This window comes from Ixodes scapularis, unplaced genomic scaffold (genome assembly GCF_016920785.2).
Source record: "Ixodes scapularis isolate PalLabHiFi unplaced genomic scaffold, ASM1692078v2 PGA_scaffold2__306_contigs__length_199485367, whole genome shotgun sequence".
Lineage (NCBI taxonomy): Eukaryota > Metazoa > Arthropoda > Arachnida > Ixodida > Ixodidae > Ixodes > Ixodes scapularis.
Window position 1 is genome coordinate 56617043 of NW_024609857.1, and position 24397 is coordinate 56641439.

At 46.3% G+C, this 24397-nt stretch overlaps 1 protein-coding gene and 1 pseudogene across 1 annotated transcript in view; both read left to right on the plus strand.

The window, feature by feature from the left end:
- LOC115308926 overlaps positions 1-6887 on the plus strand; it is a gene marked incomplete in the record, with an annotated part of 29101 nt that extends 22214 nt beyond the window's left edge. The window contains 1 exon segment of the mRNA XM_042291874.1: positions 6694-6887. Coding sequence (XP_042147808.1) covers positions 6694-6821 — 128 coding nt within the window.
- A 16311-nt stretch (positions 6888-23198) lies between these two features.
- Positions 23199-24397, plus strand: part of LOC120849831 — a 396720-nt pseudogene continuing 395521 nt past the window's right edge.

Genomic DNA, 24397 nt, shown 5'->3' on the forward strand with positions numbered 1-24397 from the left:
GGGGGGGGCCGGGCCCCATGGGCCTCCCCCCTGGCTATAGACCGACACGCGGAGCGGCTCTGTTTACCAACACGGCCGGAAGGCCGCGCATGCGCGGTAGCTATGTGGGCAAAAGCAGCCCGGCTCTCCGTGCTTTCGCCATTGAGTTCTATGGCGTGCGCTCGTTGTTGACGTTGTAGGGACGCTTGTATCTTTATTTGTGTGTCGTGTTTCCTCATAACGTATGTCGTATGCTATGCCCGACTATTTAAGCTCGTTGCCCGAGCCTGAACGGTAGCGGTTTCGAAACAAACTGTGCTTGGACGGCGTTGCCTACGAGGATCCGTACGCCGTAAACAAGGCCTAGCTGCTGGACTTCCGACGTAAAGTTGCTGCCACGGAAGTCGGCGGCTCATGTCTTCGTTTATTTAGTTTCTTCGCCATGCCAGTTCACGGCCGACACGGTGCAGGTACAAGTCTCTCGAGGCCCACGATTACATCGAGTCGGTTTCCGCACTGCCGGCGGGATCAGCAGACTGTGGGTCTGCGGAAGTGTCTGTATTCATTAATTGACTAAATACACAGAGCGTCTTCAAGTCAAGGTATGATATTTTTCATACCCTCATGACCACAAGGCATTACAACCAGTAAAGGTTTGTCCGTTCTGCAGTCTCGGCGGCAACAAGTTACAAGTAACGGCGTTACCAGAAATACGTTACTTTTTTCAGTAACGTAGTAACCTACCCGCTACGTTTTTGACACAGTAACGGGTAACGTACTTATGTTACTATTTCAAGTAACGCAGCTACGTTAGTCATTACTACTTCCCAAGTCTTAAAGAAATTACACTTCAATTGTTTCCGTGTTTTAGGCGTCAAGCCATGTTTTTCTTTCCGTTTTTTTTTTGTCGTAAGTATTTAGGTGAAACCGTAAAAAGATATTAAACTTTGATGTTCAGTTTCTGCTTGATATATGACGTGTATCATCAAAAACCGTAAAATGTGTTAAATCATAACTTAAAAAAGTAACGCAGAAGTAACGTGCCTTACTTTTATCGGTAGCGGTAACGCGTTCCTTTTAGTTTACAACGGAGCTCAGTAACGCGTACCTTTTATTTGCAAGTAACGAGTAACGTATTTCGTTACTTTTTTTTTGGTAACGCCTACAACACTGCCGTTCTGTCGCCGATCCCTTTCTGCTCGGTAGCACGGGCGTAGCGAGCTTCCGACGAGCGCTTGGCCGGTGCGTTGTGCGCGAACACCGTGGGAACAAAATCTGGGTGGTCTCGATCAGACAACGGTTTCCCTGCACACAAGCAAGCCTCGGGACGGAGATTGAAATGGAAGCCGCACTTGCCTCCGAGAAAGTGTTTGCCGCACAAACGGCCGTTCGCGCGAGGCGACCATTCTTTTCGATCCACGGATATTATCTACCTTCTATGCCTTTCAGAGTCTGCCGGGAACTTGTGGAAACTCACTCCGCTGCTTTTCTTCTACATTTCGGTGAAATTAACGGCAACACAGCTTCGTGCAATGCTGAAATGCTATGACGCCCATGCGAAACATGCGCGCTTTTGCCCACACCCCCCGGCTCCGGCGCGATCGCAGCGCCGCCGCAGCTACGTGACGTCAAGCCCGCGTGTCGGTGTATATGCCTGAAACTAGGCCTTCCATAGCGTACGGTGAAACGCCATCTATACTCCGTTTCATCTTATGTTGTACCGTAGTGAAGGCTAGAAGCGCGAGCTCATAACGTTGGCAGCTGTCCTTAGTGCACGAGAGCTTGTGCGGCCGAGATGTGCCCTAGAGCAAGGAGCTCGCGCCTGTAGCCTTTCCTGCGGTACAACACAAGGTGAAGCTAGGGTGCCTTCATGTGCGCTTTGCTTAGGGTGGAGACATCTGGCCATTTTGTTCCCACTTCTACATTTATTTTTCTTCAGAAGCGCGTAAAAGAACGTGTCCCTGCACGGATCTGTGGCGCTGACTGCGCTATGGCGACATTTTGTTTTCGTCGATTTCTTTGTATTTTACCCGTGAGCGCGTGCTGTCGGCATCGGGTACTACAGAGGGTGGCATCACTCTAAACAGAAGGACATTGAGGCACCCTAGGTGAAACAGAGTATAGACGCTGTGCTACAAAACATAGAACGGGAGGCGAGCCGTGGGGGGAGAGGGGGTACTGCTCGTGGAAGCAGTGTCTATGGGCAGTTCCATAACTGAGCTAATCTAGTAACGTTGCCCAGTGACGATGTTTGAGACGAGCTCATAGGTTGGATCCGATCATTGCGTGAACACTTGATTTGGGCTTGCGATAATCAATAGCTTGATAAGCATTCGGATAGCGGCTCGTGCCCAATCGTTTGAGAGACAGCCCTAACAATGTTTGAAACTCAGCGCGTCTCCTGTGCATTGCCAGCCCCAGCGCGTTGCTATGATAAGCATTTGCTGCATATAATCGGCTTCAGATCACGTGGCCGGTGGTTCTGGCTGCGAGTCGAGAGGAAAAAGAAAAACGCTGCTCGTTTTTATTATTATTTATTTATTTATAATACATTATTAACTCATTCAGAGCATTGTGTAGGGGGGACATTTTCACATATACAAAAAGAAAGAACGCAAAGATTAATAATACACAAAACATGAGTACGAGTGTCCCTCAAATAGCACGTAGTGGTCACACATAATAAATACATTATGAAATGTTGTTGTTGTTGTTGATATTTTATTTGCATCAAATACAGAGTACATGATACTGGAGGCTTGTGGAAAAAGCGGTCACAAGACCAGCTTGAAGCAAAACGAAAGCATGACGAAAAACGACAATCATTTATCAATCATAACAAAAGAAGTGTAATTAAGAAAGAAACGCGAAAGATAAAAAAAAGATACGTTTATTTTTAAGAAATGTAGTGTGATGTCAGTAATTGAGTCTTTGGATTGAGGAAGGTTGTTTCATGTGGTACAGCTGAATTTATGAATGCGCTTGTTGAACCAGTGGGATGTTAAAAACTTTGGCTTTCAGTGGTGCGTGCGATAGGATGATTTATTGGGCTGTCTAAGAAAAGAAATTTTGTATAAAAATCGTCACAATACAACTTATGTATTATGCACATGAAAGAGACGGCACGACGCACTTCAAGAAAAGCAAATGGACAATGACGTTTGAGGACAGCACTTGCGTTAGAGGAATATGATGATGGTGTGAAGCGTGTTGCGTGATTTTGAACTGCTTCGATGCGAGTGGTTAGGTAGTTCCGATGGGGACTCCAGGTAGCTGATGAAAACTCTAGTTTTGGGGCAGACCTATGTTTTGTAAGCCAATTTTTAGAGATGATAAGGGGCTGTTTTAAGGTAACGTTTTATATGATCGAGAGTTCTCGATGCGTCAGATGTTACCGTGTTGAAAAAGGCGGCCCACTAAAGTTTAGATGTGAAATGGAGACCATGATACTTGTAAGAGGAACATGTACTTAGAGGTGACGTGCCTAAAAAAGCGTGAGACCTATAAGATAAAACGTTTGCGAGTGAAATTCGTCACCTGACATTTAGATTTATTTGGCATTAGCCAATCATCACACCAGTTAATAATGCGATCGAAATCATGCTGAAGTCGTAAATGGTCATGTATAAAAACTGTATAAAACTGTCGTCATCAAAGAAACGTAATCTGATGACAATGAATTGCAAATATTGTTAATGGAAATGAGAAATAACAAGGGACCCAGATCGTTTCTCTGCGGAACTCACGAAGATATATTAGTAATGTCGGACTGCAACTCACCACAAAGCACAAACCACGTACCGTAAACGAAGTGACAGAAAGTTGCGGATCGATGACAGGGTTAGGAAAGCAAGGTGAAGTGAAGAAAGCTTGGACAAAAGACGAATATGAGGAACACGATCAAATGCTTTAGAAATATCCAGGAATATTGCATCAGTTCGGGAGTTGGAGTTCATTTTAAGATGTAAGTCATGGGTAACTTCAAGCAGTTGTGCCTCGCAGGAAAGACTCTTGTGAAAGGCGTACCGTTGTTTGTAGCATGAGTTGTTGCAGTCTAAATGTGATGCAACACGTGAAAACATTATATGTTCCATTCTTTTGCACACAACACTAGTTAGGGAGATGGGACGACAGTTCTCCGCGAGGCGGCGATCTTCATCTTTAAAAAGAGGAACAACCTTTCTGATCTTTCACTCAACTGGGATGTGACTGGTGGACAAAGATTTTTGGAAAAGTAGACAATAATAATCGCTGGAGAAGGGGAACAACGGAGACAAAGGAGAAACACAAATCTTCAGACACTGACTGGTGCACCAAAAATATCCGCCTGATCCCGGTATCGAAACAGGGACCTCTCCATTTCCAGTGGAGCGCTCTACCAACGGAGCTAACCAGGAGTTACACGTCAGTAGAGCAAACGGGTTTTATCAGCTGCCACCAGTCTGACACCAACAAGGGTGAACGTGCTGCATTTTAAAGTTATAATAATAATGCAGTTACTGCAAAGCTGTTAGCGAGCTGAACATGAATGACAATAATATCCCTGAAAAGGGGGAACAAGGGGGACAAAGGACAAACACAAATCTCGAAACACAGCTAGAGGATTCGTGCGCTACCGACAGCCACTTATCTGTGTTTGGAGATCTGGGTTTGTCTTTTGTCCCTCTTGTTCCTCTTCTACAGTAAATATTATTGTCATTTTTTTTTCAGCTCACTCGCAGCTTTGCAGCAATCGCATTATTACAGAAAAGTAGGTTGAATATATCACTCGGTGGGTGGTTTCTATATTTAAGTACCTTTTAGAGTTACTGTATTTGAGCCGGCCGATGTGGTAATATTTAGGGTATCTATAATATTTTCGATGCGTTGTGTTGATACAGTGATAGTGCTCATAAACCATTAGTTTACGTAATTTATAGTTTCTCTCGTTGAAAGGTCTCCCTGCGTAAACATAGATGCAAAATAGTGGTTCATAACAACAGGACAATCAATATCAGAAACGTCTTCGCCTGCATGGGTAGTGAGACATATTCTGTTTGTTGTTTCGTTCGAAGCAATAAGCTTCCCAATTTTTTATGATTGTGTTTTAAGATAGATGGTATATTATGTCCACAGGCTTCTTTTTTTTTTAACTTACGAATGTGGTAAGCATATAGCTTAGCAGTTGAGGTGTACTTGAATCAAACAAGATGGTTATTGGCATCTTGTTTGGTTCAAGTAAACCTCTAGCTTATCTAGCTTTTTTGGGATATATATTTTACGAGAAGAAAACATAACGCGTGTTTCATAGATTATAAACGCCAGGGATTCATTCTAGGTGATATTGCTACAAAGTACAAAAATGGTTGCACCGCCCTTTTAAGGAAATCGCGAGAAACCTGGCGCGCGTAGCGCGGCGTGTTAGAGTGCATCTCGCGAAAACGATTCTTTGCGAGATGGGAGGGAGGCAGCGGCGTAGACTTTCCATTTTCCCGGGGGGGGGGCGGGGGCAGGCTGAGAAGTTCTCCGGGGGGGGGGGGGGGGGGGGGGGTGCTGCGCGTTACCTCTTTGCCAGAACTGGAGACTGAAGCTGACGAAAGCACGCTGGGATTCCATTTCCCATGTATTTTGTCAACAAAGGCAACTTGGGCGTTATTTTGTTTACATGCTACTACTAGAAGCTCGCTACATGGTACGTAAGCAGCGTCTCGGTAAGGATCATGGCCCAAGCCCGGGGGGGGGGGGGGGGGGAGCTCTGCCCCCTCCCCCCGGATCTCGCCAGGGGGGGCACAAGCCCCGATGCCCCCTCCCCCCCCCCCCCCCCCCCCCCCGAAGTCTACGCCTATGGAGAGAGGGATAGCTACAGGGTCACAATTCAAGATGCGAAATCCTGTTCAGGCGCTTTTGTCGCGATGACGAAACCAACCAAAGCAACGAGTGAGCAGGCGGATCTAAGAGCATTCCGCAGTGTTTTACTTTTGCTGAACATAAAGTCAATGTGACTTTAGGTAAATAGAGAGCAAGATAAAAAAATAAAAAAAGACCGATCAAAACGACACGACAGAGGAGCTGCGTTTGTTGTCGTTCTCGAAGCTTTTCCTTGACGACTTGGTGCTGGATCGCCTTGGCCAGCTTGGCCGTCAGAAGCATATAGCACATTCTCCTTTAAGATAAGCAAAAATAAGCACCTTCTTCGATAAAAATGGACAACATATTTGTATATTGACGCTAAGAGTAGACTATTCATAATTTATTTTCAAACCTGTATTTCACGTAAGCTTTGTCTGTACGGAAGAGTCGCTAATGGCGCTGCTTGAGGTTTCGTAAAGCTATAATCTCTAGCAAGTTGCGACGTTTTACTAAAACTTGAGATCGCGGCTCCGCGACAGTACATCCAGTGGATGCTGTAGCGCATTGCGGACAGCGTAGCTGAAGTGACTGAACGATTTACTAAACTCACTATTGACGTGCTTCAAATTTTACCTCTTAAGTTAAAACCCCAAAGAACCACTTTCAACCACTCTAATAGTTTTTGATTAGAGAGTTTTGATTTTGGGAGAGGAACAGGAAGAACTCCTAATCGCCTGTTTGCGCTAACAGTATCGTGTGGTGTATGTGATTCACGAGTGTGGATCCGGATAGAGGGTCGACCAAGCTGCTAAGTAACTTCTTTCTTCTACCTCTTATTTAGCTAGATGTGCAGACTGTGTACATGTCTTTTATATCCGCCCTCAGATCTTGTCATGGCTGCTGTGACCAAGGACGACATGGACAACGACGGTGCCTTGTCACTCCACGAGTTTCTCCTGGCTCGCAAGACCCTGGGTAGCGGCATCAACAGGCTGGGCAACCTCGAACTTTGATGTCCACATCTGCCGGCGTGGTTTTCTGCACTACAAAAAAGAAATACAGCTTTTGACAGCACAATTTCAGCTACGAGTCGCAGTCATTGCCCTTGACACTATATTTGGACAAGTATAACAAACTAAGACAGAAAGCGGTAGATTACTTCCAAAAACCCCTTTACGCAACACTGGGCGCATTGCTTTATGGGACCTCTTTGGCCATTGAAAGGACTGGCATTTTTTTTAGTTTCCATTCCCCCATTGACAAAGTAGTGCATCTCAGCACTGCATTAAAATAAAGTCAGATCTCACTTGTATTGCACCCATTCATCTTCGTGAGAGCCCCCGTTGAAACACGGACCTCCAGCGTCCGTAAGGGCCTACCTAAGCTTGACGGGGGTTAGGAGGACGCCCTCCCGCGTCCCGTACCTTTGTGGTAGCCCGCTACACCCGAGAGTGCAGCATGACCCTTCCAGCTTACGGATCATTTTAAGAAGCCTACCACAATAAACGGACGATGGAACAGAATGACTGGCCCTGTCTACTCCTTACATCTGGCAAAGCCGTCCCAAGTTTACCTGTGCACAAACTCCGCCACGTCACCCCCCCCCCCCCCCCCCCCTTCCAGAAATAATAGAGTGCCTTAGCTTTTATTTGAATCGGTAGGCAACACCTAAAGTACTATAAATTTAAGGGAAGTCTTATATTTTAAACTCCCAGCACTGTATATAGTCGTTAGAGAATGTCGTAAAGTGAAGTTGGCAAATCGAAATCGAAACCTAGTGGCGAACTAGTACACAAGATGCTTTGAGCGGCATTACGCCACTAGGGTCGCTTCGATTTCAAGAAAACAAATATACTCAAAATCTAAAAAATAAAATAAAAGCTCGTAAACATTTTGGATAGATCAAAGATTATGAGGCGGAGTAACGCTTAATATTTTTAGCACCTTGAAAATAATGTTCAAACTGATCAACTTCTTATTTTTGGGGCGACTTTAAGTGTGTTTGTACAGGGCATGACAGAGCGAATGGGGCGCGAAATAAAGGCGCTAACAGGGAGTTTTTTTGTTTTGTTTCTTTTCATAACATGGTCGAACACAGTGAGAAGTTGGTGCACCTTGCGTGTCAAGCTGACGAGGTTACAGTATGCGCATTTTCGAGGTGCGAGGTACGTGCTTAGAAATGCGTGTACTGCCTTGTGATAGAGCGGACATTTCTATAAACCTTGCCAGAGGGTGCAAGCAGCATGAGGTTGATAACGTGTCCTTTAGTGATCCTGCTCTTGTATTCTTTTACGCTATGTTTCTTAAATAAACGCCGAAGAAGTCTGTTTGGGATTTATAGAAGTGTATATGCAAAGCTTCTAAATAATGAATGTTTCGTAAGAACGGCTCACAGAGATCTTGAAGTTTTGGGAGGAGCTAAAGGGGAAAAGTTCGACATTAAATAGGAATTGTTTAAACAGGAAACGGAGTTGACCCACGTTGACGTTTGGGCCAGTTGGTATTTCATGGTTAAAAGCTTAAAACAGTGCAGAAACACGGGCAACTACGCCAAATAAATATATCGCTGTTTTTCGTCTACCTTCTCGTTCTTGACTGTTTCTTTGTGCAGTTTTTAAAATACGAAGAAAAGAACAAAGCGAGCTGCATAAACGCACTGCTTCAGCAGCTTACGAGAGCAGAATGCACTTTCCTTGTTTGTTTTCTAACGAAATAATTAGTATAAAAAACCGCCTCGGGGTTCTCGATACCGAGCAGTATAAGAGGGTATCGTGCGAGCACGGTGGAGGCAAGTATCGCTCGGAGAGTTACATACGAAAAAGCCGATATGGGCAGAAAAAAAAACAAAAAAACATGAGTAGGAAGGAAGTCAGTGAGATCGATAAAGGAATGATCAAACGCGCTTTCGTAGAAATTGTAACAAGCTTTTCAGTTTCCGTGCACCCCAACACGATGATTTTTCGAAGGTTTTATTTACCTTTATTTCTGAGATTCGCAGCCGTTTTAAAAGAAAAGTTAGAACATTCTATTACGTTATTGGAGGACGGTGGACAATTTGAAGCGGGCAAAGCCCCAGGACCAGACTGTCTGGGCGCTGAGTTTTACAGAGCGCTTAAGGAGACATTTGCTTCTTTTTTGCACTGCCATTTAGTGAAGTGTACAGACTTAATGTTTTACCCCCGTCATTTTTGTGTACTCACGATATTTATACCCAAAAGTGTGAACCTCTCAGGACTTTATTTTGTAAATCGTACAGTCGGATCGCACTAAATAACGTAGACTATAAGGTACTAATAGCGAGTTTTAGTAGACCCAGTTTCTCCCTCCGCTAAGCCCCTGCGCTACCCGGAACTCTACAGCCAGGGCCATCGGCACGCAGGCGCAGTGGCGGTTTCCTCCTTAGCGGAGGGGAAACACAGTCTACTAAAACTCCCTAATGAAACTTTTAGCGGAGTGTTTGCAGAGTGTTATAAACATTATCGTCAACCCACACCAGACGTGTAAAATAAATGGAAGGAGCATTGTAACAAATGTGCGTGTCGCCCGCAAGATTCTGGAGTGTTGTGATTCTTTTGTGTGAAGAGTTGCCATGTTACAGGTCGACGTAGAAAATCCGTTGGACCCCGTGTCACGCGAAATTATTATTTAAATAATAGAACATGTTAGTTTGAGTTTGTGCGACGGCGTACGCATGGAGTAAAAAAATTGCGCCACTAGTCTTGTTGTAAACAAGTGTGTAAGCGAACGTATTTGCCTTTTCTCTTTGGTGCGACAAAGGCTGTCCACTTTCGCCTCTGCTTTTATTTTTTTTTATTGTATTTTTCTGGAGCCGTTTTGTTTAAGTATTATTCAGAATGGTTTTATTCGTGGGTATTAGTTGTTTGGAAGCTACGGAGGTGCGTATTTTATCGTACGCGGATGACGTGACAAGTAGCTCCGTCAACTGGGATAAGTGTTTGGGTCTTTGGTACGTCGATTAGCCTTCAACGCCGGTTGTTTGCAGGAGAAAGCATAACTGTCTCATGGAGCGAACCAACGTCATCAGCTTTGAAGCCGGTACTACAGTTAGACTAAAAATTAAAATTTGGGGGTTTTACGTGCCAAACCTACGACGGGCATCTGGCACGCCCCAGCGGAGGACTGAGGAATAATTTCGACCACCTGGGGATCTTTTGACGTGCAACCGAAAGCTCGGTTACACGGCGCCTTCCCCGCAAGGCGACGCAATAAGCCTCCGTCATATTGCGGGCACCTCGGTCGGGATTCGAACCCGCCACCTGGGGATCCGTAGGCCGGCGCTCTCGACCTCGGAGCAACCGAGGCGGCTTTACAGTTAGACTGTGTGGGGATAATCTAACCCTTGATCCCTGCATTACAGTCGCGCACTATCCGTTGCCATTGCCTGAAGATGCGTTCGCGTCATTAGCAGGGGGCACGATGTTCACAGTGCTTGATTTGACAAAAGCGTACTTGCAACTCGAAATGGATGAGCAGTCGCAAGAACTATTGACCATCTACACACATCTGGCTCTCTCCCGTTCAAAACGCTTGCCGTTCCGGGTAGCTAGCGCGCCAGCCATATTCCAGTCTGTAATGGATCGGCTGTAGAAAGGGATGGAAGATACAGTGTGCTATCCTGACGACGTACTTATTGCGGGAGGAACAGAACGTGAGTGTTTGAAACGCACGAAGCAGGTGTTGCAAGCACTCCGTCACCATAGTATACAAGTAAATGCTGACAAATGCCAGTTCCTTCAAAGCCGGGTTCGCTATTTGCAAAAAGCGAACCCGGCTTTGAAGGAAAGCGTCCATCTCATGGCCCATGGGCCATGAGATTGACGAAGTCGGAATTCATCCGACTAAAGAAAAAGTTGAAGCTATCTCGGAAGCTCCGGCACCCACCTCGGTGACAGAGCTAAAAGCTCTTCTGGGATTATTATAGTAAATTTTTATACCAAGTTTTTGTCGGAAACGGCAACCGTTCTCGAGCCGCCGTATACCAGCTTCTACGCAAGGAGGCAAAATGGCAGAGCTGGCAGTAATGTAATTACTGTAATGAAATTACAGTAATTTAATTACTTGTTCCAGTAATTAGTAATGTAATTCATTACTTTTTGTAGCAGGTAATTTAGTAATGTAATGAATTACTCCAGCGACGGTAATTGTAATTAAATTACCTAATTACTTTTTCGCACCAGGCATATTTTTGTGTCCACAATACACAAGAGCGCTTTTCTTGTTATTTTACTTTTTCTTTTTCATCTACACCTTTTCCAAAAAACGCTCTTTGGCCTCCGCTATGTTGCTGATGCTAATGCGGCTGGTGCGACTCTCGCGCCCGCTATCAGCTAGACATTTTCTGCCACTCTCTTGAACTGTGAAAACCCGCTCAGCACGATTCTCTACCTATGTTTTGCGGTTTTGCATTCGACGTTTTCTGGCCCCTCTTGACAGCTTCCGCTTACTTTTTCCGATGCATACTGCGTACCCTCTCTGTGTTATCGTCCACTGTGAGAAATAGGGCAGGTAAGTGCCTTCCATTCGAGCTTTTCTGCTCGACATTTTCGGGAAACGAAGGAGGGGAAGTAGGTCGAACCAAGGCCCCTGGTGGAACGGCCCTCGACGCGATTTTGCGAACAATGACAAGTGTTCTCCCCCTCCCAGAGATAATCCGCGTAGGGTCCTCAGTCATTTCCAAAAATAGTTGTCCGGGTTGGGGTGGGAAACAGATCAGTCGCGTGCGTTCCTCTGTCCATCGGTAAACATGCAACAGAGAGTTCTAGCTGAGTGCCATGAACTGTGTAAATAATGTAAATAATGGTATCTGTAAGGGGAAGTTATCAATAGCTCCTTTATATTTAAAAGTATTCAAAAGTAATGCAAAAGTAATGTCATTACTTTTAAAAGTAATTTGTAATGGTAATTAATTACTTTCTGGTTGTGGTAATTTGTAATGTAATTTAATTACATTTCAGCAATTTTCAGCCAAGTAATTAGTAATGTAATTTAATTACAAAATATGAGTAATTTGGCCAGCTCTGCAAAATGGGAATGGACAGTTGAACACGGAAACAGTTTTCGGAAATCCAAATTGCTTTTAAGTGACGAGTCAGTCCTAGCGCTCTATGATAGCGTTAAGCCCCTGCGCCTCACGTGTGATGCGTCAGCATACGGACTGGGAGCGGTGCTCGCACACGCCCGCAACCAAGAAGAGCGGCTATAGCTTTCGCGTCACGCGCACTCATGGCAGCCGAGAAAAATTATGCGCAGGTGGAGCGCGAAGCACTGGCCATAGTCTTCGGCATAAAAAAGTTTCCCAAGTACTTATTCGGCCTCCAGTTTGTAATAGTAACTGACCATCAGTTCTTGACGCAGCTGTTCGATCCGAAAAGACATTCCAGTTAAGTGGCAGTAGCCAGGGTGCAGCGGTTGAAAAAACTGTTGGCTTCATATCAGTATACTATCAGGTACAAAAGGGGGCGGAGTCTGGGACATGCAGATGCCTTATCTCGACTTCCATTGGAAACGACGGCCGGTGAAGAGCAGCAAATAATTTTTTTTCACCACTAAGAGAAGTTCCGTTCACCGCACAGGAGGTGACTGAAGCAACAGAAAAGGATGAGTTGCTAAACGCAGTAAGGGTCATGACATGGCGAGGCTGGCCCAACGAAACGGAGGATAAGTATAGGACGTATTTCAGCCGTCGTCACGAGCTTGCTATCGAGCATGGATGTTTGTTGCGGAATTCTAGAGTCATCATTCCGTCGTCGCTAAGGCCGAGCGTTTTATCACTCATGCAGGAAGGGCATCCCGGTATTAGCAAAATCAAAATGTTGGCTCGAAGTTGGATTTGGGGGCCCCAGGCTTGACGTAGATTTAGAGGAAATAATGCAGCTCTGTGAGGTGCGCCGGAGTGTGCGACGGTCAGCGCAGCCCATTCCGCTTCAACCGTGGTCAATAGCGGCAAATCCCTGGGGGAGGGTTCACCTGGATTTTGCAGAAGTCGAGGGGAAGTCACTGCTGCTGATGGTGGACACCTACTGTAAGTGGCTGGAAGTAAAGCTCATGAACACCACAACGGCGACTGCCACGATGGAAGCGATAAGAAGTGTATTCACGGTGTACGGCCTTCCCACGGTGGTGGTAACAGATAATGACCCGCAATTCAGGTCCCACGAGTTTGAACGTTTTGTGAAGGAGAATGGGGTTAGCCACCTATTCACAGCACCATATCACCTCCAGTCAAGGGGAGCAGTAAAAAGAACAGTGCAAACCACAAAAAAAAAAGAAAAAAACCTTTTCTATGCCAAACTTGCAGACGAAAAATGGGGTTGTAAACGAACATTGCAGCACCGTGTCGACAATTTCTTCTTTTCATATCGAACAACACCCCATTCGTTCACAGAAAAAGTGCCAAGAGAACTGTTTTTAGGTCGGAAAATTCGAACGAGAATTTCTATGCTCAAACCATGCGCAGTGACGGCCTGGAAAGATAAAGTAGAACGAAACAAAACCAGGGCTGATAGAAGGTGAGGAACAAGCCGTGTATTTTCGCCGGGTCAGGAGGTATATGTGCGAACTGTGCGAAATTAAAGGGTGGATTGGTGGCCAGGCAAAATTCTAAGAGGTGTGTCAAATGTAACATTCTTTGTTCACGTAGGAAGTGTAGTGAGGTTTTGTCATACTGATCACCTCCGATGTAAAGTAGAGACGTCAAGGGTGGCCTGATTCGATGTATTTCTGCCCGAGGAGGTGGAGGAGACTAACAAAAACGTGGGTAGGCAAGATCCTCCGGAAGAGGGGAGGGAAGACGATCCGATTCCTCCTTTCTTGTATCCGATTCCTCAACAGCCAGAAGGACCAGCTCCCCTACGACGATTCTCTAGAATAAAGCAAAAGCCTGAGAGATACGGTTATCCTTGATATAATATATATAATATATGTGTTGTCTCCACAATAAAGGAAGATAAATGTTGCATATGTAGCCCAGCAGGGGGCTACAGCTTGCCGGATGTGGAACTAAAACTCTGTGCATTGTGTATATAAAGGCCAACCCCAACCGGGGGGCATGTTGTACTTCGTGTCAGCAGCTGAGCTGCCGTTGTCACAATAAACGGGTCACAGACCAAGCCTGGTCTTGTGTTTTCAATACCAATGGAGCGAAGTGAAGTCGCAATCTGATGTATAGGCTCCCATTGGCTGGCTCGCGTCATCAAAAAACGATTCTCCCTTTGGCACTCGAGCGGCATAGTTCCAAGGGACGCCACCAGGGAAACCCTCTCCATGGCGGCGCAGCGCAAGCAACAGTCCGGCCGCCGGTAAGAGGCGCGGCAGTTCGGGTCTGGCCGCACAGGCATTCCACTCTGTGAAGGTGGATGGCTAGTGAAGTTGTTTAGCGCACGACACAGACGTGACAGAATTTTTACAAAAGTACGAACACATTTCTTGTATTGATCCGTGGTCATCGTGACGAAAGGTACGCACACTCAATTATTGTTGTCTTGATCGGTGGTCATTATTTCGCGTGGACAACTATTGTCATCCCGAGGAGCCGGAGGAAACTAGACACGCGCGACGGGACCACCACCCGGTGGAAACTAGACAGGCGCGACGGGACAAACCCCGGGAGAGCGGAAGGAAAAGAAACTAGGCACGCAAGCGCTTAGAACGACGACAGAAAGATGGCGGTGAGAGCGTAGACATGGCCGACGCGGGTCGCACAGCGGCAAATCGTTGAGGAATCTTTATTATCCACCTGACAGTCTACTGATCTTGAAAATGGTGCCTATTAATAACTTCTTTACTGAAAATGCAAATCCAAGTGATGAGACGTAGAAGCTTTTGCAAGGAATGAAGGGAGTTTGCATCAAATTCAGGACCTGAGTTTTTGTTGACGCACCGGAAAATCCACGGAACCCTAGCCATAACCAGCTTCACTGTAAAATAATATTTGCCCGGATTCAGTTTTCATTTAAACCCACACTCAGAGGAAACCACGAGCGGATGGGACTAATAAGACCGCTTCAAAAGCACTCTTTTATGCTGTTCACGTGTTTCTCTATGTAGGAACGTGTTCTATCATTGCTGAATCAATCATAAAGAGAAAAAGCCTAGTAACTTGCGCTTTTGACGCTGCTTCATTATTCCCATCACCTCATAGCGTCGGCTGATACTGAACTTCAGCTGAAACGAAGTATAGGAAACTTCTCAACTGACTTTAATCTAGTAACGTTGGCGTTAGCGTCTATCCACTACGTTCTAGCCAGAGCCAGGTACTCGGACGCACGCGCGCTCTCACGTCCCCCCTCGCTTCGTTTTTCACCGTATTCGGTTCACCAAACGTCGGAGGGCTGTCGGAGCTGGAGAACACAAAAGCATGCCCAAAGACTAAAAGCTCGAAGCCACAGCGCAATATCTGCACTTGATTTGATGAGCCGGTGACCACACACAACCTGAACAAATTCCAAGCACCGTGACGACGCGCTTTCGGATCTGCTTGGTGATCCCCCTCAGCCCTTGTTGCGCTCTGGCTCGAAACGACGTACGGACAATTCCAGAAATCTGCTTACGCCAGCTTTGTCGAGGCTGTAAAGCGCGTTATGAGAATGCGCACGACGCCGCGTATGCGTTCACGGCCTTGTGATTCAGCATTTTTTTGCTTTGGTGATATGCTCTGGAAATTTTTATACACCACGTAAAATAACGGTTTTAAGGCATTTTAGACGGCGTGCAAAAATCAGTTTCACAACGTATCACGCTGTAATTTACTGCAGAGATGCAAGCAGGTGATGGAAGTTTACAGTGAAAAAAATTGAAGAATTTACTTATCTCGTTCAAAAGAAAAATACGGAAAACTGTTTTGGGCAATCTACGCCGCCGCTTCGCAGACGATGCACGGGTAGGGACAAGTTCTGCCGACTAAAGCGGAAAAGTGGCGCCATTCGTTCACGTCAGATCAGAACAGATTTTATTTACTCAAAGGTATCCAAATTAAGATACATTACATGAGGAGAGGGGGGCGGGGGAATAAATACAACATTCGATGCACAAAAATAAAAAAATAAACAGCGAAAAAATACAAAAAAACAAACACTGATACACTTTGCAAATGGGAATTGCAAATGTCGCGAAATTTATTGGTATCAGTTTCATGAACGATGTGAGCGGGCAAGGAATTTCAGTCGGCAATAGCAAGTAAAAGGGGAGAAGTTTGAAATTTGTTAGTTCTGGAGAAGAGAGGCTGAATAATGCACGAGACACGTGCCGCGCGCAACTTCTGGGGAGAACATGGCGTCTGAAATCTAGCTCAATGCTGCGATGTGCCACCATGATCTTCCCAAGGGCTGCACGTTGCACATGGCTCGTGCGTTGACGGACCATGCGTTACTTTTGAGACCTGAAGGGGATTTACAATAGACTAAAGCCCCCCGATGTGTTGGCGTTTGTCTTGCAAGTAGCGTCAAATACGCCAATTCGCGAAGCCCGTGTCTCCAGCGGCATTGAGAGCAAATGGCGGCGCAGCACTGAAATGAGCGGCCCTTGGAAGGAATGGCGGTGGTGTACTACTCGTATCACGTGTCTCGCGCGTTTCCACGACAATGGTTGGCGACACTTGTAACCGTGAATTTTATCGAGGGACTTTACGAGGGACGGCCGGACGATTCGGGTTCTTTTACGAAATCGTGTGCTATAATAACCCTAATCGCCGGGCCATCCCTCGATGTGGCATACGCCATCTGTCGCAGGCACTTAATTGTCTCTACGCGTGCATCGTCTGCGAAGTGGCGGCGTGGAATGCCCATAACAGGTTTCCGTATTTTTTATAACGAGGTAAGTTTATTCTTGGATTTTCTAACTGTAAACTTCCATCACCTGCTCGCACCTCTGTCGTAAATCGCAGCGCCATACTTTGATCAACAGATTTTTGCGGGCCGTCTAAATTGCCTTAAAAGCGTTAATTTACGTGCTGCATAATATCTGTGAAAACAATGCTCTTCTTTTTTTCTTTTGATCAGGAAGTTTAAAAGCACATGCGACACTTCCTATCTACACACGATGTCGATTGTAACAAGATTGAAAAACTTTTAGATTCATGCTTTTGAAAGGGTTTACTACGGTTGATCGAATGCCATTTCATCGAAGCACGTTTTAGAGAATGGACACGTTTTAACGAAGCACGGTTTAGAGAAAGCAGAGCCTCAGTTTATAGAAACGCCGTAATCGAAAAAGGGACGCTTTTTAAAAAAAGGCTTTCCTACTTCTCGCGTGTATCACTGGAGCGCGTGTTAAGCCCTGCCCCCCGCTGCGATCCCGTCGCTTCGTGGCGGCACTCTGCGGCGGCTCATTACAAAAATGTTAACTCACCTGATTTACCCGTACACGCCGCTTCGCGGTGGCCGACTTCGCTAAAAGGAGGCTGATTGCCATTTTCCCTAAACAGGGTTCTCTATAAAGGTATTCGATAAACTGGGGTTGGTAAAACGGCGTTCGCTAATACGAGCTTCTCTAAACCGCATCCCTCCGCTTTTGAAAGCCTGAAAGTCGATAAATAATCTGCGTCGCCACGCCTTCGGTAACCAATTGTGTGGGTTCCAATAGGGTTTTTTCACTGGACGCCATATTTCAGTCCGCTTTTTAAAGCGCATGGTTAGAAGGTGATAAGAGCGACAATCTTGATTTTGTAAAGCGCGCATTGCAAAAGGACTGTAGAAACTGAACATCAGCACTACCTCAGCATTCGTGAACACAGCTATGGCCGCCAGTGAATCCTCTCTATGAGAGCGGGAACACTCGCAGCGCCTCATTCGGGAATTTCGCTGCTCAGTCGGCGTTCTGTTGTGGTGGCGAACAAGACCGGGGCAACTGCACAAAAATAAAGATGAATAAATCTCTACGATCACCAAAGCCCAGTACACCTTGCCAGAAAATTGTAGACGGCATCACGCCGATCCCACAATCCACTGCATGGCGCAGGGAATCGTGAGGCTGATCCCGACGTAATAGGCGCTGCTGACTGAAACGCTACGTATATTATCCAAGCGGTACGATTCCTTCTTTTTTTTCCCTGTGAGTTCAAAACAAAAAAGAAATGAGAAGCTACAGAAATCATGTTTTGTTGTCGTCCTGCCTTCGTTCTAAAATTCCAAAATGTAAGACCCTTTCTTCTAGTCCTGGGAACTTCTAGTCCTGGGAACTTTATCGGAACTTTATCGGATCGCCCAAATGCATTGAAAAGACGGTGGGAGCTAAGGAGGTGTAACGGACAGGTGGCGGCGTCCGTATTCTTCATGAGCAGTGCTATATGTATTACGTAGTGCGGCTCGATTGGAGTTGTTATGGATGGATGGATGGATCAATCCCAGAGCCGTGTATTGAGAGAGTTCGGTCAATGGGAGGCGCGGGCGGGGCCAGGGCGTGCACCACACTCGGAAAGAAGGCTTGGCATGCTCTCTTGACCAACCAGAAGCCGAAAAGAGTCCCCTAGCGGCGGTAGCGAGAAACAGTTCTGATCGAAGCTTTATGTTCGTATATGTTTTTTATAAGTGCGTAAGAGTGAAGTGTAGTAACTCTTTGTGGCTGAAAACAGGGTGCACGTGATGTTTCGGTCATAATCATGCAGAAAGATGTAAGAAACGAGTGCGCCGCTCAACTCTGTTTCGCTCAGACAGAGTGTGACCGCTGAGACGCCAGATTCCCAGCCTTCGGCGCTCGGCGTACGGATTATGTCGATCGTTCCGCTAGTCGCACTCTTCCACCATCATTCTGGATGAGCGGGATTGGAACATCACGTGTACTATATTTTCTGTCACCGAGAGTTACTCCGATGCAGTTGTCAGGTTTGTTTCTCGCGACCACCGCCAGGGTATTATTTCCGGCGTCTGGTTGGCCACATTCGAATTTCTGAAGACGCCTTGGAACATGCCCAGCCCGCTTTCGGCCAATGGGGCCTCCTCATTTGTCTCCTATACTTCACAACGAATGGCCACTCTCTACATATACGGCTCTGATCAATCCGGCTGAGCCCTTTGGATCAGGCGGTACCTTACGCCACCTAGCCATTTTGTTTTACCATTTAAGCTTAGAATATTTAAATCTGAAATCTATACTCACTCCGCACTGCAAAAAAAGTGAGGCTCTAAAACTCCCTTGCCATGAGTTAATAAGAAAATGCTTAGTTTTCTCCCGCTTTCTGCCGCTATGCACTTAACCTTTGCTTGGTAATCTCTACAGTTTTGAAATCCACCTTTCCGTCGCTGTCTCTAAAACCCAATGACTTTATTAAATCTATGTTGTCTTCGGTAGGCATAGGTGAAGCCCTTTACAGTAGAGTATCAGGTGCTCAGCCGTCTCGTCCTCCTCTCCACAAGCAGTGCACACTGTATCCATTTCCTGGTACTTCGCTTTGTGTTCTGGTTCGCAGAACACCCGTCCTCGCCTCAAACAACAATGAGCTTCCCCTAGAATTGTCATAAATGCTTTCTTTGGCAATAACTGCCAAAGAAAGCATTTATGCTTTCTTGCACTACACTCTAAAAAAAAGGTGTAGTGGGTACACCCACAGGGGGTGTAAGTGCTGCCACATATACTACACCCACAAAGGTGTACAACTACACCTCAAAACGAGGTGCATATGTACACCCTCTTTAGGGGTGCATACGTGCACCCTTTTATACATCTTCAGCATTCGGGGGTGCACAAATACACCCCGTTCTGGGGTGTGTCAATACTCCTTTCTTGCACCCTCACTGTCGTTTCAGTGTGCAGGTACACCCCAATTTAAGGTGTACAAGTATTCCCTTCTCTACACCCACCAACAGGGTTTGCTATTACACCGTTGTTTACACCCACCCCGCTCATAGGGAACAGAGATACACCCGCCAACGGGGTTTACTATTACACCGTCTTTTACACCCACCCAGCTCATATAGAACATATATACACCTCATTCAATGATGTACCATTACACCTCTTTGTGCACCTACCTCAAGGAAACCTGTAAAAAATGTACGCGCCCAGGTGGTTGCAAAAAGGCAGGTAAACAGACACAACGGATTGTTTTCAAATCTCCTATAAGTTTATTCGAAAGCCTATTGCGTAAACAAGTACAAACGTGCAAGCAATCTGTGATATGTGAAGATGTACAACGAAGCTGTTACACAACCGAGGAGATTACTGAGCGAACACGAACCGGAGTGATTCTTAGGTAGCGTCTATTCTCTCAGCAGCCGGCAGAATTATTTACCCGAAATCGTGCCGGCAGTCGTCACTCATTGGCGATATAATCACTTCATCGAACGACGTTTCATCGACAGATCAGGTTAGCTTTTTTCTATAAGCATCTCTTCTCTCTTTCTTTTTTTTTCGTAATGAGCCGCCCCAGACTATATGCGCGAGGTGATATATACGGGTATCACAGGTGGGCTAAACATTTTTTTAATGAGCCGCCGCATACAGTCGCCACGAAGCGACGTGAACGGGTGGGCTGGGTCGGTGAGCACGCGCCTCAGAGACATGTCCCTACAGCCCCTACAGCGTGTATTTCGCGTAACGAATGACGGTGAAACGTTAGTGTCGACGAAACGTGTCTAGAAAACGCGTATCAACGAAAAGGTGTCCATGAAACACGTGTTCACAAAACGCCGGGAGAATAAGAAAGTCACCTGCAGTTATCACATGATTGTAGACAGCTAACGGCAGGCGACTGCCGATAGAATTTCGGTGAAATTATTCTCCTGGCTGCTAGGAAATAGACACTGCCTCATTTTAGACGTAATCCGGAACGGAACGGTCAATTGCTGCAAATGAGTAGGTTGCAGCGCACTTACGATGAAAATACCGGACTTGAAATACGTAATCCGAGATAGATGTTGACACGGGCACTGCAGAACCATACAAGCACAAACACAGAAAGAAAGAGGTCTATGAAGATTCAACACGATGTGGCGGAAGAAGTAATTTGCCAAACCGAACACTAAACGCATCACATGAATTCCTTGGGCTTTTTTGAAGAAATCGCTTGTTGCCGATGTACGTTGGACTTTTCAAACACTGGAAGCCTTGGTACACTCGAGTACGTTGTCACGGACGAAATCTCTGGCAGCCCCGCTGGTCGCAGCACAGCACACAAGAAACTAGGCCGGGAATGAGACATTCCCGGATCGGAAAGAGCTACTACGTCACCCGTGAAACCTTTGCCACATGATAACGGTCCTGCCATTACCCGTGCCCAGACAGCGGACTGAAGGGATAAAAAAAGCCTCCGGTTCATTGGTCCGACGACTGCGTAGCCCCTTCCACGCTTTCAGCTTAGGGAGAGAAAGAAAAGAGAGCAGTATAGGAAAATAGCAGCTCCTTCAAGGCCAAAAGTGGCTGCCCTCGCGAAGGCTTATCTTCAGGGTTATCCCAACAATGAACACAGCTAGAGGCTTAGTCCCTTATATCCTCTCGAAAGTTCGACCCAAAGTTAATAGTGCAGTGGATGCTACCCGTGGCCTTGGCCTTCAGGCAGGTGCCGTGCTCTGCCTTATCTCTAGCTTAGGGACTGTAGTCACGTGATCCTACCTGAAGACCCGATTGGCCTAAAACAAGCATAGCGTCTACTCTACTGTCAATACTGAGTGAACAAAACAGTTCCATACTTCCTAAGAAACTGCCCAGCCCAAAAGTGACCCCAAAGAGGGCATCCAAGCACACGCTGGTCGGGGCGCGTGGCTAGCATGGCGGTGCACTGATACACCTAGAGGTTTTTAAGGGAGAGGAGGATGCTCATTGTCGATGCACAAATACACTGGCTGGGCAACGGAGGGTGCATCTTTCAGAAAAGGGGTGCATGTGCTGCTGATACACCCGACTACACCCGTTTTTTCTTAGAGTGTATGGCATGGCGCCATCTCGTGGACGCATGTCTAACCAGCCGAACAATGGACATCAGGCGCTCCCGGACCCGAAGTAAAACTTGTTTCAAAACTGGTAGGTGTCTCAAACACGCGTGGAAGAGTGCTCCCTCTAATGTTTTGCTATGTTTTGCCTCTAATGTTTTGTCAGCGGAAGCTGTGCACAGCTTTCGCTGACAGGTGGGGGTTGACAACTTCAATTGTTTTTGTCGTTTTTTGAACAGGGTTTTTGTAGACACTTGAAACGGGCGGAACACCTTGTCAGAATCATCATATGCTCTAAATCGTTCTTCCATTTTCGTTTCCATGAAGAAATGTGTGACGTTCCGACGGAAGAGACGGCACAACCGCACGCCGGTGCACCAGAACTCGGCCTGGAAAAGTCAGCGCGTCGAGGCGTCGTTTTCGTATAAATACGCGAAAGGGTGCCTCATATCCGTGGTTCGGCTGGCTAGACAAATGTCCACAAGATGGCGCCATACCGTAGTGCACATAGCAACTTCCGCTCGAGCCGTACTACGTAATGCATTTAGCATTCCTCATTCTTCATATAGGGAGCGAAGTGTAACGGAAGTAGGCGTGGCCACAAAATGTCCCCTCAGTTTCTCCGCCAGTGAGACGATCCTCTTCCTCTCTTTTTCCTTCTACTGTTTTACAATCTCGGACAATTTTCATAGTGAACAGAATACTCAGGTAATGGACGCGACCATGCAAATATAGGGCAAACAACCGCGTTGCCATGGCATTTCCGTGGCAACGCGGTTGAGGCTTAGCTACGAAATGTCCACTCAGTCTCTCTGTCAATCAGACGATTCTTTTCCTTTGTCTGGTTTTTTCTACTGTTTTCCATTATTTAGCACGATCAGGAAACTCAATTGATGGACGTCGCCAGCGCCACGTAGATTTGAGGCGAACAACCACGTTGTCGTGGCATTGCCGTGGCAACGCTGTTGTTTACCCCGCATTCACGGGGCTGCATCCACTGAATCGGTGTCAAGCACACAAGATTTGGAACTTAACACTTGCCTGACCAGTGGGCAGTCGGCGTGTGGCGGGCGCTGTCGACACCGTGCCGGAAGTCGTCTAGAGCAAGACGTCATGCAGCGCGGCTTTGGACAGCGAGTGTATATCAAGCGTCGCACGCACGAACGTTGACTGTATTGAGATAGCCAGAGCCCTTCTTTCAGCAGGTGTTCATTTCCTTCAGTCGTGATGAGATTTCTCGCGAGGGTCGAAACTTCTTTCGATGCGCCGATCGTATCGAGAGCTGCAGCCGCGACAGCGGGCAGACGAAGTAGACCGCAGCCATGGAGCACACCGAACAGCCTAGCGTAGCTGACCGAGCGGCGAGCAGACGACCTTGGATGAGAACGCGCCCGTGTGCTAGGCAGTCTGGGATTTTCTTTTTTTGGCGTCACTGAGCACGACGTCATGCCGGATTTTGGGGTATTCAAACCACGTGATGTAAACGTCCTTGGTGGGGGCGTAGCCATTTTCCGGAAAGGCCTAGGAAAACATTTCTTGTCGCGAGGCACTCACATGCACGAAATGCCGCCGATAAGTACTCCTACAGCCGGCCGTTCAGAGGCGTAAAAGTCCTACCATCTTGTCGGCTCCGCTATCGCGCAGTTTTCGAGGCACCTCCTCTCCTACATCGTCGACGATTTGCTATCTTGCGGGTCGTCGAATTTGGCCACTGCATGTCACCCAGCCTTCGCCGCTAAGACGTAGCTAAAACCGGAAAGCCGCTAAAACAGAACCCCCCGCGAAAAGCGGGTGCGAGGGAAGAGATCGCGGCGTCTATTTACAGGTAGGAAGCTCACATTGGGAAGGGGGGGGGGGGGGGGGGGGTGCCGCCAACATCTCTTTGCTGACGTATTGTGTTTTCGTGTTTTTCGAAGAGAGGTGCAGCGATGATTGCACTCGGGCGTCGCACCTTGTGCCGCGCCTTGCGCCGACTCAAAGACACTCCGCAGAAGACTGGATTTCGTCAAGGGTGAGTTCTGTATTTATTTTTTTCCCCGCAAATCTAGCAAAAAAACAAAAAAAAAAGTTGGAAGTTTTCTTTGTTAGGCGCCTGTCAATTAGATAATCTGTTATTCTTTTCACTAAATGCAAACAAAGTAGCTAAAAAAAGAAGAAAAATGTTGTACCGTGGTATGTTATGCTTAATTTTGGTACCACTGTTATTAGATTTAAACGTTATTAGTCTGAACACAAGCACCACCTTATTATAATTAAGTGACAATTTTTCTTCTGGTGTATTTATCCAAAAATAAATAAATTAAGCAAGTCACAATATTCACATATATATACTCTTTGGTTTACTGCTGGCTATTCAGTGTCGCACAGGCGCTGCTTTTGATTTTTGGTAAAACTCTTTTCTATGAACATGGGAGACATGTTAATGATTTAGAAGGGTTATTTGGTTGAACATGTTTATCGGTTAAAAGCGCTAAAAAACGACGAACGTCTAGAAAAGACACACATCAAAGACCGCAACTTAAAATTGTTGTATCATCCGCTCTGCGCTGTAAAAAAAAAAAAAGAAAATGTTGCAAAAAAATTAAAAAAAGCTTAAATTGTCTGGCAGCTGGTTTGCCAGAAAATTTCTGAAAAGATCTGTTCTCTGTTTCTAATTTTTCAGTTATTTAACGTACTTTTTTTGTTTCTCGGTAACAGATAATTTATATAAG